The sequence below is a fragment of the Dicentrarchus labrax genome, unplaced genomic scaffold (genome assembly GCF_905237075.1).
Source record: "Dicentrarchus labrax unplaced genomic scaffold, dlabrax2021, whole genome shotgun sequence".
Taxonomy (NCBI): domain Eukaryota; kingdom Metazoa; phylum Chordata; class Actinopteri; family Moronidae; genus Dicentrarchus; species Dicentrarchus labrax.
In genome coordinates this window covers 28,451,492-28,468,190 of record NW_026136719.1, presented here as the reverse complement: position 1 = coordinate 28,468,190, position 16,699 = coordinate 28,451,492, and the positions used below count along the sequence as shown (strand labels likewise).

At 38.9% G+C, this 16,699-nt stretch overlaps 1 protein-coding gene across 2 annotated transcripts; it reads left to right on the top strand.

Moving 5' to 3' along the window:
• The first annotated feature begins 455 nt into the window (after positions 1 to 455).
• pnoca (prepronociceptin a) lies at positions 456 to 14,774 on the top strand. Of its 2 annotated transcripts, none has more exons than XM_051379227.1 (3): positions 456 to 556; positions 12,017 to 12,147; positions 13,928 to 14,774. In XM_051379227.1, the coding sequence occupies exons 2-3, from the start codon at positions 12,028 to 12,030 to the stop codon at positions 14,543 to 14,545; spliced, it is 738 nt and encodes a 245-aa protein (XP_051235187.1). In that variant the 5' UTR covers positions 456 to 556; positions 12,017 to 12,027; the 3' UTR covers positions 14,546 to 14,774. The 2 variants fall into 2 exon arrangements, with proteins under 2 accessions (XP_051235187.1, XP_051235186.1); XM_051379226.1 differs by having other exon boundaries at positions 12,014 to 12,147.
• The last annotated feature ends 1,925 nt before the right edge of the window (positions 14,775 to 16,699 follow it).

The window sequence follows — 16,699 nt, the reverse complement described above, 5'->3', positions numbered from 1 at the left end:
GTTGAAAAGATAGATAGATAGATAGATAGATAGATAGATAGATAGATAGATAGATAGATAGATAGATCCTTCTTCCTTTCTCCATCCTTTCATCTCCCTCTCTCTTTCAATCTTTTTTCTCCTGCCATTTTCTCCCTCTTTTGGCTATTTACTTTTCTCCCTATCCTAACTAGTATCTTTCTCTCCCCTTTGTCTCCCTCCCTCTCTCCCTACCTCAAGCCTTGTCCCCCCCCCCACACTTCTTCTCTCTGATCTCCATCCCTCTCTCCCTTTCTCTATCACTTTCTCTCTGTGATGAAGGAGGGAGTTTTGAAAGAGAGAGAGAGAGAGAGAGAGAGAGAGAGAGAGAGAGAGAGAGAGAGAGAGAGAAAGAGAGAGAATCAGAGGAGGAGGTTGAAGGGGAGGGGTGGGTCTCTATAAGAGCAGCTGCCTCCATCCTCCACGTAGCCAGAAAAACCACGCTGAGACCGAGGGAAGGAAACGTACGCTGACGAAACCTCAACCTGCACCCACCCAAGGGACTCCTTTAGGCACCCACAATCTCACCCCAACACAGGTAAGAAGACCCTGGGGAAAAGAGGGAGAAGAACGGGCTTGACCTCTGACCTTTGATTTAAGTCTTTTGCCTTTTGCATTTTTGCCATCTGATTACTTTAATTTTGTTACATTTAGTTACATTACATATATATTGTACAAAAAGCCCTAATGGAGTCACACTTTCCAGAAAGTGAGGATATAATTTTACCTCCTTACTAGTTGCTTCTAATGTTGATGTAGCACTGTCAATCAAATACAAATGTGAACTCCCTTTTAATTAAATCTAGATTTAAAAAAGGAGACCACCGATATGTTTGAAAGCGTTTTTCAGCCACAAATTTTTCCCAACCAGTCTTTGTCTCCATCACTTGTCAATCATCTGCTGTATGCCTGCTGTAGGGTCCCATGTTAGGTGTTGCAGCTACTGTGTTGTGCTGCTGTGACCCTCTGACCCCTAAGCGCTCGTATTTACGCTGATCAAATAACTTAAGCTTTATCTCAGTGACAGACAGAGCGGGTTAGGTTAATGACTCAGTTCACTCTAGTTAACAAACCACTGATTCTGTATTTAGGGTCAGTGCATCACCTCTAAGGGAGCTATTGCAGACAATTACCTGCTATAACTAGTTTCCCAAGGTTAAATACTGTGTCTGAGTGGGTTAAAAGCATAAGGCAGCAGGGATGTCCACACTCCAAGGAGCACGAGGTGAAGACGCTCTGTCTGAGGACTACACATGCAGTTTGTTTTGTCGCTGCGTTGGTATTTAGTGAAGAGGGAGAGGTCATAAATCGTTAGTCCTGGTTAGTCATTCATCGTTAAGGCCTGATTTACTGCTGCGCTCTAGTGGGTTCCGTGAATGAGAAGGGGAGTCTTCGCAGAAAGCTGCTGTGGGCTTGTGTGTACACTTTAGCTCATGAGACACAGAGTAATGAAAGGTAATTTGGGTGAGTGCACATTGGTTAATCAGGGTCAGATTTTCTCAGGCTCACTATATTAGAGGATTATTTTTAAGTTTTCATAACGTGAAATACTTTGTTTATTCAAATAACTTCATTCTAAAGGTTCATTTAATGACAAAAACAAAACATGAAATATTATATTAAATATAGGTGTGCTTTCATACAGGGACCAATGGAGAACCTATAGTCTGATTTTAGCTTGATTTTAATTAATGATGTTGTTATTTGAAATGAAAGCTAGTTTTGGTGCAGAAATGTTGTTTCACTGACAATAAATGTGAATAAATCTCAGGCTGGTTTTAGCAGTTGAAATTACACAAAACCTGCTACCCAGACTAAAGGTGATTTTATTGATCACATATAAAGCATCTGGCCACATCTGGCCAATGGCGACATTGCAGATCCCCTTACACTTTATGAGCCAAAACCTCTCATATTCTATTCAAATGTGATTATTCAGATACATGAAATATATATTAAAAATATATTAAATCACATATTGATCTATAAATATGTATAAAACCTTTATGAACAGTATAAATTGTGTCTGTGTAACGATTTGGAAGATTATGCATCATCAACTCATCATTTTTATCATTATTTTTAGTAGTAGTAGTAGCTACAGAGTTTTTATTTTTGTTGTAGTAAAAGCTACATTATTATTATTTATTATATTATTTTTCTCATGCCTTCAGGCGTTTAGATGTAAAACGTATTATGAGGTGGGGTTTTTTTTATCTATCAAGAAGCATTTATGAAGGAATTAAACTTTAAGATTGGGTGTCAGCTTTTATTTTACACTGAATAATTAACAGTGTTTTTGTTTAGCCTGGGGCTTACTTTTCAGTTCACCTTGACAGAAACCCAATAAACAAAGTCACTGTTCAAAATGGGTGAATTAAGTGAGCTATTACAAAAAGGCTCTTTGAGCAACCTCTGATGGTTATTATCTGGGTAATAATAGCTTTTTGCATATCTCTAGAAGGAAGCTGATGTAGAACTACAGATAGCGCTCAGGAATTGAAACAAATTATGAACTGATTCAGAGAAAAGCAGAGGCTGCTTTCTCATACCTAAGGGCAAATACTCAAAGTACACCTGTGACTGCAACTGATTTTGGTAGCTATGAAATGTACCTCTGATTATCTTTGTTTTATTTTCTAGCATTTGTTCATTTAGCTGGGTGAAAGAAGGCAAGTGATGTCTTCAGTGAGGCTGTATGGAGGGAACAGAACCTAGAGTAAACTAGAAGACTGAGAGCATGTGGGTGTCCAGCCAGTAGTGGAATGAAGGGGAGACAATATGCAAGTTACATTATGAAGGTCTAACCAGAGTAGACAGGCTATATGGACACAAACCTCTGGCAATTCCAAAACACTAGCAATGTAAAATGTAAATTCAAAGTTAAAATGCCAATAAAAGAACCCGACAACACTAACATGACGCCATATACATTGTCCCTTGCGGAAACAAGATCCCAAACTGAAGCAGTTATTGATCACTTGCAGGCCCTACTGGTCGGTTAAGAGGAATGAGGTACAGCCGTCAATGGGTATATAAAATAGAGCAGTCAATAAAATGGGTTTTTCAAAAATTGTGGATCACCGCAACCACGAGAGGTCCTTGAGCATACAGTTTGTGACATGAAATGTGTGCAAAAAATATCAGATTGGTCCAGTGGTAAGCGAGATTAGCTGCAGACAGATACACACATGGACACACGAAGACACACAAATGACCCACATGATCCCCTCCAGGCTTTCGTCTAAATGGATATAGCCCAGTATCGGTATGTTAAATGAAAGTTTGAGGAGCATCATTCTAAAAACTCACTGATCCCTTTTTCCATCTCGTCAATATTAGTGAATTGAATTCATCGGTTTTGTTGCCAGCATAGCACACATTATGAGCTTTGTGGATAATAAACTCCCTTAATTCTAGGAAACCATTCTCATTTGAAAGCTGGATGGGGAAAATAGAGGGAGGATAAGTAGTGCTGGATCACAGGTCACATGGCGTAGCACTGGTGTGTGCAGCTCTGGTGGCTGCATTGAATTGGCTGTGAACGCGTGGAGTTAATCCGAGGATACAATGTTCCTAACACAGCAGGGTCCCTGTCCATCCTTTTGTGCTGAGAGGATTTCTCAGGTCCTTCTTCATGTCTCTTTAGCTCCCCCACTGTGCTCCTTCTTTTCCTGCACGGTTTCAATATCAAAGGAGAACTGACTCCTGTCAGATGCAGTTGCACTCATTTTAATTCTGGGGGCAGAGATATACGTTTAGTTGATTACACGATTGTTCTGTGGCACAGGAAAAATATCAAAATAGAAAGGCCCTGACCTTTCTTCTGGCTCCTTCATTTATTTTCTTGTAATCTTTTTAATCTAGGAGTTGAAGCATATATATTTGGAGGCCAAACTGTCAATAAGATAAAGTTACTAACTCCTCTGTGTTTGACTGTAGGACATATTAGGAAAGCTGGATACGTTTGCTGCCAGTTGTCTCCAGAGGTGGCCTTTATAGAAGAGACTTTTAAAATAATTTCTAAATTTTAAACCCAGATGATTAAATGTTTGTAAGAATGAGTCCAGAGTGACATCATAATCTATGGGACCAGCAGGTAAGAGATACTTCCACCAAAATAATTAGCTAATGTACTACCAAGTTTGGAAAATCTGGTTGTAATTCCGGGTCAGAGTTATGAGGAATTTCTTACCGCTACAATATCACCTGCTTGGTGAAGAGAACTACAGGTAAATAACATAGAATATTGACAGTAATACCATTGCTTACTCATTAAAAAGCTATGGAGTTTGTATATGGCTTAACATGTAGAACTGTTCCAAATAATGCAAAAATAGCCAATTTAGGCTATTTAAATGATGTGACTGCAAGGATCGCAGTGGGAGTAACCATCTTGGAATAATGCATAGCACTCAGAAATCAGTTAAATGGAAAGTTTTCCTGTTTTCCCCATTCTGCCAACATTATGTGAGTGAACAGAACAGTAAACCAGGAAGAGAGAAAATCTCTTTTGGTGCATGGACATCATGAGAAACCTTTATTTAGATGAACAGGCGCTATCTTGGAGTCCGGTCCCCTGTTCTTATACAACATCTTAGGGTTCGGTGTTAACATTCAGCAGCATTGCAGCGTCATGTCTGATGAGATTTTGATTTTCATGAAAATCATGAAAATGTTAACAAAACCATACTAGATAACAACCTTTATCAATTTAATCTACTTTAACTGTTTTTAAAGTTAAATGATGAGGTGCTCAAAATTTTCTTTCAAGGACAATAGATATCCATAAAACCATATTTCACATGCACCATCATATGTCAGAATTCCAAGAAAAGTAGATACTCCCTAAAGTAATAGAACATCTAATCGCTGATCAGGAATTGGTGCATGACTTTGGCTCTCAGTTGTAGGGTTTAATATATTTAAGCTAATATTTTTGACCTCACAGAAGTCTCCTACACATACAGTACAAAGCAAAGTCTTGTAGTGCTGTTATGTTGTTATGAATGAACTCCTCTAAAGTTGATAAAAATTTAATGTTTTGGATGTGGACAAATGGCACCTCTTCTTTTCTTCTGGCAGAAATGAATGATTATAAAAATGATGTCCCGTATAACTAAGGCTTTGGCGTACATCGCTGAGTCTTCTATGCTGTACTGTCATATAAGAAGAAGGAAACTCTTGGATGGAACTGTTGTGCCAAATGAAGACATAGCTTAAATATTTTCTTAAGCTCCACAGCACTGTGCTCTGTGTCACAGAGGTCTGGAGAAAAGCTTATTAAAAAAATCACCACAAGACCTTCAGAAATCCTTTGGCAAAATTCCATAATTCAGTGTTTCATTCAAAATAGCCTACCTTTATCTTAGTTTGACTCGTCAAAGCAGAAAAGACCCATGAAATAACATTATTGATGTCTTCCATTTGTGCGTCAGTGAGCCAGACACACCTGAATTGAATTGTCATTAGTATTAGTATTAGTTACACCTGTTTTCAACAAAGGCCTGAGCCTATGAGTTTGAAAATGCTTGCCAGCCTCAATGGCTTTTTTCTGTTAAGTTTAATTTAGCTCCATAATAATACCTATATAGCTAATGCAAGGACAAAAAAACAGAGGGCAAACAAATAAATATCAAATTTGTGCAGGCGGGATAGAAAACCAAAAAATTACATGCCATAGCCACATCTCAAAACATAAACAAAAAAATCAATATCAAATGAGTCTGATGTGACCCCCGCGTAAGTGTGTGTGAGTACACCTCCCAACCATTAATCGACCTTAGGTGATTAGATGCATTGAGAAGGGGAATTGATTTAGCTTAGCGTGTCTGCCTGTAATGGCTTCAGCATGTAATCTACTGGCCACGTCGCACACAGCCTGACTGAAGGGAACATCTTGTAAAGGCACAAAAGGTTTCTTTTAAAGGTTTCTTCTGGCTTGAGATAGGTAAAAACGCCCACTCTGCAGACACATCTGTGAGCTGACAAGAACTCTGACCAGGAGATACGGAGCAGAATCATGAGAAATAATGTCACTGACAGTAGTGGCAGCAGGTGTACTGTTGCTGCCTGGGCCAATTTTTTTATGCTTTCTTGGAATATACCCACGCAGTATATTAACCACTGAAAAAAAAAATGTTGGATGGATGTAGTGTCAATTAAAGCAAAGTTTTTTCAATGGGAAATAATTTAATGTAGGATTCCCAGCCATTAGCGAATGGTATGATTTTTAACATCTTAATACAAAAATAAGGCAGATGTTGCTTTAGTAGCAAAATAATTTGTATGAAATTTATGGATGTCCTATAATATCGGCCCTCCGATATTATCGGCCGATAATATCACTAAAAAATGTAATATCGGGAATTATCAGTATCGGGTTTTTCGGGCGCACTAGATGATGTATAACAACAACAACAACACTAGACTGGTTGGTTGCTAACCGTGGCTAACAAGCAAACAATTTAAAGCTGAATGATTTTAATATTAACACAAAATAAGTGCAATGCACCTTAAATATTTTACCCTGCTATGAGCTGTTCCTTAATTTACATTAGCACTCCTTCAGGTGAATAATACAATTAAACACATCAACCAAAGCTAGCGCTTAGCTAGCGATTAGCGTTAGCGCTCTTTTCAGTATTTCTCTTATTTGTCTGTAGACATGTTGCATTTATGTATGCATCCAGTGGGGCATCACAATAAAATCAGGCATGATGTGTTAATTCCACAATAGGAGATATGTTATGTTGTTACCTAACAACAGTTTTGGTGTAAAAAGCCTGCACATATCGGTATCGGGTGATATCGGTATCGGAAATTGAGAGTTGGACAATATCGGAATATCGGATATCGGCAGAAAAGCCAATATCAAGCATCCCTAATGAAATTGTTTCCTATACATCAATAGCAGGGGATTCCTTCTACAACTAAGCTCCTTGTGGATGTTTATGCTCACATTAGTAGTAGTTTTGTCATGTTTTATAGATACGAAAGACAAAGAGTGAAAGTGACAAAGTGTATGACAGAGGAAGGGGGCGAGAAGTGAGCATGAGTGGGTGAGAATGAGACTTAAAGGCAGAAAGCAAATGATGGTGTCAGAGGAGGAGAGAGGTAACGACGGTTAAATCAGCAGGTAGTGTATGTAGGTAGCAACGGAGACAATTAATATATATATATTGGACATTTTTAATCAACCTGATTCATAGTATAGATCTTTACTGTCCTGAAATGAGTTACATCAATGACCACTCTGCCAGTTAGCGATCAATATTAAAACAAAGAGTGTACTGTATTTAGAGTGGGCCTTGGACAAGCTGTCAGTCAAAGTGACTTTTCTGACAGATAAAGTACTCTGCCATGTGGAACACTAAATAACATTTAATTACCTGTCAAACTGACAACGATCAAAGCCAACATCATGAATACGCTCTAATTATTCAATATTTGTTTCTTTAATATGCTGCTGCTCCTTCCTCCTTTAAGGGTGGATGTTACTGTTCTTTAGTTTAATTTAAAGCTATCACATTTAAAGCTGCAGTTTATGCATGATGTTATGCCATGTTATGTCATTTTTTATTACTATTTAAGAAAATCTTAAAATCTTATCATCAATCATATCACTTAATATTTCATTGCTCTAATTTTCAGATGCTGTCACGTTTCCAACATATTAAAAGTCAATAAAGGAAAGTAACAATTGTGTTTAAAAGATATGAATAAATACTTAATTTGCATATTGATATCGGTTAGGTTTGAACTACGCTAAAACTAGATTAAGATTAAACTTGATACATGAAAGACCCCGATTTATAAATTGATCCCATTCCACAGAAAACAAATTAGGCACTTGTCTGTCAATTGCAGTGGTCATAAGGCAATCAAACGTCACTGGACTGAACATTTTCATTTAAAAAAGCAATTTCTGTTTTTTTTGCTGGTCTTGCATAGGCATAACTGTCCAAATGTCTGAATTATATAGAAACCACCCAAGTGAGAAAAAGTTACAGGGCAGGCACATAGTGTGCTGACGTGAATGTGTCAATATTGTGGTTATTACATTTAAGTTATGTAATAATCTGCAGTTCAGCTTTTAAAAATAAAGAAGAGCAAGACGGATGCACACTGCTCCGTCGTTCAACCACGCGTGAATAATCCGGCTTTAAGACGCTCTTTGGGATGGGAGTAATTTATTTTGTACTTCCTGCTCTTGATGAGAAAATGGTCGTAATGGAGGGAAATAATGGTGGAAACAGTTGATAACGCAGTGTGACACACAGGTTGAGTTTGTCCTGAGAGTGAGTCGTGAGTTGTGTGATGACGAGGCTTCTTACTAAGCATACTTTTGAATCATGGGACTCACAATGTTTACCTTTTCCATTTAACTAGGCAAAGCTTGCTGAACTTACGTACAGTTTACACACAGATATATGGAGACAGACTACTGATCCTGTGCTGATGTTTCCACTTATTGTCATTTCAGTTATCGTTTGTCTGAATTCTAGTTATGTTTTACAAAATATGATCGACATCACATATTATAGCTTTTTCGTGTTCACTGCTCCTTTGGTAACCTGGAATTGCAACTTGTTTTTACATGGCACAACATCATGCTAACAGGTTGAGCCGGACACTACTGAGAGATAATCTATGGACAGGTTTTTCTTCCATCTGAAAGATGGTCTTTATTCATCATCTACTGGACTGTAAGACCTCAATCTGCAGTGCCTCGGCGCAGCACCAGACAGTAATGACTTAATTAACTGGTTTATTTAGTGGTTAATCAGTTAATTAAAAGCAGAGTGATTGGGTTTTAAGGGCTCTCGAGAGAACCTGGCAGACGTCAGTTGAGAGGTCAATTCATTTTACAGGGCTTTTAACAACACAGAATCCTTTATAGACGAGAGAAAACAGATAAAGACTACATTCAGTGGAGTGCGTGTGTGTGTGTGTGTGTGTGTGTGTGTGTGTGTGCACATAATCTGTAATGTTCTGAGTGACTGCAGCCCAGCTAACGTGTTGGCATTCTGGGTTGGTATGTACTTCGTTGAAACCAGAACTAAATTGTTTTCAGCAGGGAAGAAAGAATTAGGAACTGCCAACTATTGGCCTCAATAGTTGACCGCTGACTGCATTCACCCTCAAGCAGAATTCAGACTGCTCCTTAAACCTCCAAGGACAGCTGTCAAAACATATTCTGTGGTTCATGTTTATTCATGTTTCACCAAGTTAAGATTAGGCTTTTATGAAAAAAGTCATCCTCACAGGGGTAGAGAATTGTCCTGCCCTGTCTGAACCCTCGCAGTAAGAGTACAATATAAACATCTAATGTGACACTCAACAAAACTTAGTGCTAGCCCTCAATCTCTCTGATTTTTAGCAACGCTACCGGCATTACTCTGGGGAATGAAATATGTCCACAGCTATTGGATGGTTTGCCATACATTTTGGTACAGACATCCATGGTCCCCAGATGATGAATCACAATGACTTTGGTGATTCCCAGGCCTTTTCTACTTTTTGAGTGAAATGTCGCAACAACTATTGGATGGATTGACATAAAATTTGATCATGTCTCCCTTGGGATGAGCAGTGCTGCACGACTGTAGACTTTTTGTCGGAGGACTTATAACGCAATGGTTTCACATAAAGTTTGATGAAGGTTAGCATGTATTCTACTTGTATTGTGGTAAGGATACAACACATGTTTGTGCATCCTCTGGTCACACTTCAGAAGATACTGTAAGAGAGATGAAAAGATGTGATGTATCCTTCATGCATTATCCTTAATGATGGCACCTAATTTTCGGAAACCAATTCAGCATGAAGACAGTGACAGGAGGATGGAGAGTGAGATGCATTTTGGCCAAATGAACACACCCAAGCTGTTTGTCTAAATCCACTGCCATCTGCCAACCTAGACCTGCCCTTAGCTGTCCCACAATATTCCCGCCTAAAATGGCTGTGCTGCTCTTTTGTCCTTCACTGACGGACCCACCCTCTTTCCTATCAGACTGAAGACAGACACACACACACAGTATTTGCACACTAGAAGACTGATTAATTTAGCAGAGCTGCTGTTTTATGGGTAGTTAGAGATTGGAAAGAGCTTTAGTGCAATTACACTTTTATCAGTTTTTAATTACTTTGAATAAATTCCACGTTTCGGAGATATTATGAGGTAGTTTTTGATTGAAAATTAGTTTTACTTTCTGCCATGTCAATTTATAGATAATGACAACCTGAAAGAGTTGTGTGGTATTGTGTGTTTGTGTGTCTGAATTTGTATCAGTCTACCAATGTACCGTATAATGGGCATGAGCAGTGTGTACATTTGCATGTGTGAGAATGCATGTATCTGTATGTATGTGTGTTAGCATGCTGCGTAGGTTTGTGTGTCTGAATGCTTTGTGCATGTGAGTCTGAGCGTGTGTGTTTGTCAGCAACAAACAGTGACTCAGTTTGTTGCCAGAGGCTTTAATTGAGGCATCAATTAAAGGAGTTAACGAGTTTGTTTAATGAGATGAAAACTCTTGGTTGTGTTTCTGACGTCAGACACACCAGTCTGGGCTATTCCTACCAGAATAAGGTCAAACAATTTTCTTTCGCTCTTTTTTCATTCTCCAAGTCTTTCTTTGTCACATTTTATATTCCCCTGTCTGTCCCTAAGTCTAACTTCCTGTCCCCTTCAACTCATTCATTTTTATCATCCTCTTCCCACTAAAGTGTGAGACCTCCGTAAATGCAGATCACTCACCTTGCTCATATATAATATGACATATTAATAAGCAATTGGGCACAGTTCTTGTAATAATGAATTCCCATTTCCCACAGTAGCAGACAACTAACCCTTTTATTGGTTTGCCTGTTTCCCCCCATTTGCATTCAATATGGAGAAGAAAATAAAACTAAAATATTGTGTTGACATTGTCATAACATCTCTGCATCTGTTCACTAAGGTAATCTAATGAGCATTATACATGTACATGAATTTAGATTAAGACAATGAGTTAAATAAATAGTATGAATAATAATTAAAAAACAATTAGTTCTTACCACTAGCAGCACATTATGCTTCTGCGTCTTAAATGGCAAATTCAAATGCAACAAACATTAAAAGAATACTCCCCCATTAGGGAAATGCTACTTTCTTAGAAAGATGAAAAGAGTCATATCAACAGACCTTTTTCACAACAGACATTTTGATTCGTCATAGCAGGAAAAACACAGGTGAAACAAAATCTGTAAGCCATGACAGGTAGCTAAATGGAATGCAGCTGTTTTTAATATTATCAGTTACACCCGTGCTTTTCCTACTGTGATGGATATAGTCTATTGCAGTTTGCGTTCAATTTAAAAGTAGCTTGAGAAGATGTTAGCTTAGCACAAAGACCTAAGTGCAAAGGTTAGTTCATGTAATAATGTGTCTAATTTACACATCGTAGAAATGGAAAATGAGAGGCTCAATGAGCAACCATTCTGCTTGTTACTGCCCAACTGTGCCAAATGACTGCATGTAGCATCTTAGAGGGTTATCCCTCACACATTTACACATGTTACTTTGTATGAAACTACTTGTGATTTTGGATGTACTGGTAGAAGACACAAAACAGTTTCGTTCAGTGAAGAGCTGCTGTTTTGTCCTGGTACTAAGCTATCTCTAAACACAATGCTAATTTGACTCATACTCGTATGACTTGGTTACATGTATGTTAAAAGACAAAGGAAGATCCTCACTAGGTGAACAATTTACTTTACATGTCAGGGATCCTTTTTATGGATAGATGCCACTAAATCCTACACACTGGTCCTTTAAGACCTTTAATACATGTTGACCCAATAACCTGCATCAGTGCTTTGTGAAAACTTAGACAGCCAAGTCAGACACCACCGCATTACAGGAAGGACAGAGAAATTGTGCGATGAGTAGGATGTATCAAATTGTTGGATTGAACGTGAACATGTGTATTTGTTTTGTTCCTGTGTTGTGCAGCAGACGGTGGGACCATGAAGACTGTGGTGGCTCTGCTGCTGCTCTGTCTGTGTGAGCCTGGACAGAGTGACTGCCAGGCAGACTGCCTGTCCTGCAGCAACATCCTGCCCAAACAGCTCAGTTTCAACACCATGGTGAGGAGTACACACACACACACACACACACACACACACACACACACACACACACGCACCCAAACAAATTTAAACAAATGTATATAATCTGACTCATCAAACAATAAAGATTATATGTTGTTCTTTTCCCTTTATTGGACCGTTTTTGTGTCAGTGACACACACCTATTATGAAAAAAGGTTCAATAGCAGGTTTCAGTTGTTATGTTACAAGTGGGAAATTTAACAAAGTTATGAGTGAAATAAAGTGAGTACAGGCTATTATTTTGCAAATCATCCAGACTACACACTCATACTCTCCACAGGGCTCCCTTCATTTAAGAAACCCATCATCCCACCTTCCTGTATTCATCCTGTCCTCCCTCACTCTTCTTCACTTTCTATGACTCAACAAATTACCCTTTTGCCGTTTGAGTTTTAATTTGTTGTGGCTAATTGATTCCTGGGGACAGATGTGTGTTTCTCCTCTCAGTGCTCATGCCTGGTGGTTGTTTCTCTCTGGTTAATGACATGTCTGGGTCTCAGACATTTTACCAGGGAACACACTAAAATTTATTTTAGTGAACTTTTAGTGTTGTTAGTATTAAGCACTTCGTATTTAAAAGGACCTCAAGTGAGCCTACTGAATTGGGCAGTTGTTGCCTTGTATGACGCAGGCCTGCTTATAGACTGTTGTCTTATAATGCACCTTACCACATACCATCTACTGATTGACTCCCCATATTTAGAATCCATGTCTCATTTGCTTTTCTCCTTTCCTTCTCCTTCTCTCCTGGCTGAAAGATGTTTTTACTTGTAAATCAATAAGGGACCAGAGCATCCATGATTAGTCTGCTTCATGGAAACAGTAGATGATACACTCAAAGCAATATGGTATATAATGTATAGTTACAATCTTGAGTCTTATTCTGACATACTTTCCCCCACATAATAACACACACACACACATACACACACACACACACACACACACACACGCATGCATGCGTGCCTATTGAACCATTGAAGTGGAAGATATAGAGGTGATAAACGTGCAAGAAATCCAATCAATCTCCTTCTGTCATATTGATTTTTGTATATATAAAAAAAAAAAAACAACCCCAGCAAATCAGATGCTTTGAGTGATACTATAACATGCAAATTTTTCAGATAAATCCTGTTTTATACACAATCTTTCCTATGACAGTAATGCCATGCCGGTAGCTTCTGTTTGATTTGCCAAGGTTTTGAAATATCTGCTCTCTGTCAATACAGTTTCATTTGTGGTCAAAAAAGCATTAAAAAAACAACCTCCCACTTACTCAGAGTAATTCCCACATCAAGTTTTCATGGATTTCAGCTACCAAAGGTAAATCTAATGTAGTAACAAGGCTACAGCTACATTAGGAATGCTGTACTTTCAGCTAAATACTAACATTGGCATGCTAACATGCTCACAATGACATTGTTAATGTTCTCCATCTTTATTTAGCATGTTGAACTTTCTACCTGGTGGAGCCGCTAGATGAAAAGTTAAGGGATGACCAAATTCATTACAATTCATCTGGAGGGGAACATGAATATGTGTGCAAACTGCATGGCAATCCATCCAATAGTGGTTAAACCATGCATTCTGATCATAGCAGTGGAATGACTAACAAACCACCTGACAGACCTACACTGCCATCCCTAGAGATAGGCTAAAAACTGCCCACACTCATTTTTATCATATTAATGAACCGACCTGAACTGACTTTAGAAAGAAAATGAAAATGACGACCTCAGGTCTTTCTCTCTTTCAGGTGTGTCTCACTGAGTGCGAGGACAACGTCTCCCCATCCTTCTACCGGGACTTATGTCGTAAGGTGCTGTCATTGCCAGCTTCCTCCCTTAGCGGTACTGTGCGGAAAAGATCTCAGGAGGAAGTGGAGGCCCTGTTTCCTGTGGAGGAGGAGCAGGTAGATGGAGGTCTGTTGCTGCCCATTGCATTGCAGAGGTTCGATCACGTGGCCCGGGCACTCGGGGTGGGCGAGAGGGATCTGAGTGGCAAGGGCAGCCAGCTGAACACTGCCTACAATTCCCAGGACGACCTATCTCTTGAGGATGAGTATGAGGAAGAGGCAGGGCAGGAAGAAGGGGCTGCTGACGTGGCAGCAAGAGGACAGGGTGATGTGGGGCTAAGTGTCTCCAAGAGGTTTGGCGGCTTCGTCAAAGGGAGGCACGGCTACAGGAAGCTGATGTCTCCAGGAAGATCTTACCAGAAGAGGTATGGTGGCTTCATCGGCATTCGGAAGTCAGCTCGTAAGTGGAACAACCAAAAACGTTTCAGTGAGTTCCTGAAGCAGTACCTGGGGATGAGTTCTCGGGCCACTGAGTTCAACAGCATGTCAGAGGACCTCACCCAACAGAACGAAGTTTAGCAGAGTGCACCTTTGAGCCACTGACATCAAACTATTTCCTGATGTATTTTCACTGGTCTTGTTTTGTATCTCAATCACCAACATGTCAAACCTTAACTGGTGTCACCAAAGTTCTTCTACTGAATCGAAGTGAAGATTCAATAAGTCAATATAGATTCAAAAGTAAAACTAAGCCCGTAAACTAGAGTCCTCTTAGTCTCAAGACATAAGAATTGTTTATTTTGTTTTCTGTCCCTTCAATTATGATGCAAACATTTTACCTTTAGTTATCAGACCTCCATACTTGACCAGTTTAACCCTCCAGTGGTAGAAGTTTTGGGCCCTTTAGAAACTGCTTTCTCTGAGCTGTGAGACTCTATAATTCCCTGGCATCTTCCAGGCCCCATGTCCAGCTCAGGGCACTCTGAGTCATTAAGACCTCCTATTCGGTGTCCCTTGTGGGTACCAGTTAAACAATCATGTTTCATTTGATTAGCTCCCCAAGCCCTTATCCTTAGGAGCTTTGAATAAAGCTCTCACTTTGGGGATTCCCGGTAGTCCTGCAGTGATTTGCAGTAAAATTTAGCATTTTCTTTTACTGACCTTTAGATAAAAGTTGGCATAATGATTCAGTTTCTGATCCCCAGTATTATATTGTTATTACATTTTACCTGATTAATTCCTGTGCAGGGGGTGAGGGGGTGTCCTTACTGTTGAAAATGTGTAAGAACCTCTGTTGTCAAGTCTAGTATGAACACTCTCTTTATTATAGTACCATCTTGTGGCAAAATCCATAACTCAGTCTCTTTTAAAGGACAAAACCAGTGTTTTTCATGTTTTGGCATTATGGTTAGGGTAATGTCAGCAGTAATGTAAAGTATACTGTATGTGATTTGTGGTAAATAAATGAAACATGCAAAAACACAGCTAAAAGTCATTGATTTGTCACTGTGCCAAAACACATCTGAGACAGGGCTACTATGGCAGGTTTAATGAAAACAGCTCTCCTTCAATCTGGTGCAATGGCGAAGAGAAAGACACAGCACTCAACATCAATATGCTACTGATCTGTCTGTCAAACGGATGTGATGTACAAGTGAGCATCGCCTCTGACTGGCTCTAGTGTTAATTTATGTAAAAACAATATTTGCTTTTTTTTCTTCAAACTGTAATGGTGTGAAGTGTTTTTGTTGCCGACTATGAGAACTTGTAAATAGCTGAATTTAAACATGTCAATAAATATGGTTTACTATTTCCTTCGTGGCTTGTCATGCAGCAACTGATTCTGTGTCTTGAGGTGTTTTGTTCTAGCTATGGGGTGGGTTATTTTAATCCCTTTACTTTTTGGGTTACTTTAAGATATTTTGGAACTACTATGCTTTAGATGAGTTATAAGCCACTGATAAGAGCAACATTAGGGTTGTGGACTACTCCTTTGATTTATTAGGTAATAAAGCAGGTTTAAATGATAGTAACCCATTAATGGATCCTTATGGGTTTCTCACTTTATAATAACCAATTAAATCAATGGTCAGCAGTAGTCTATGTTAAAAATAATATTAAGTTCTTACCGATCCATTTAAGATGCTCTTTTCTAGTAGGTCAGAGGTCAAATGGTCCATTGAAGGGGTCCACCTGATGAACTGAAGAGCTAAAATGAGTTTTCACATACTGATAAAACCAAAACTTTATCTTATAAATAACTTATAATTGCATCTACAGAGCACCGTTAGACAATTTATTTATAAAGCAATTACTTAGAACTTATAAACCCTTTATAAAGAAAGATACATTTGTACCACTTTTGAAAATCATATTAATAACCACTGAGAATGTGAAAATGTCTGACAATTATAACAAATATGCCATAACATATAATTACCTTCAACAACAAGCTATATGACTTTCTTCTGTGAGAATCTTTGTAGATTCCAGATTCACTGAAACACAACAACAACTGTCTGGTGCAGACAGCACTGAGACAAAAAGCAGTGCCCGTCTGCTGGCTTCTGGCGCCCCTTAGTGGTCAGTCTTATGCTTGGCTGCATATACTACAAATACACTGCATGCTATTCCCAACCTATACGTACATGGTTGTTCTGAAGCATGCCAAATTTTCTTTGATAGTATTATTTGATACATGCCCATATTTGACCAGTTAACTCAAAGGAAATT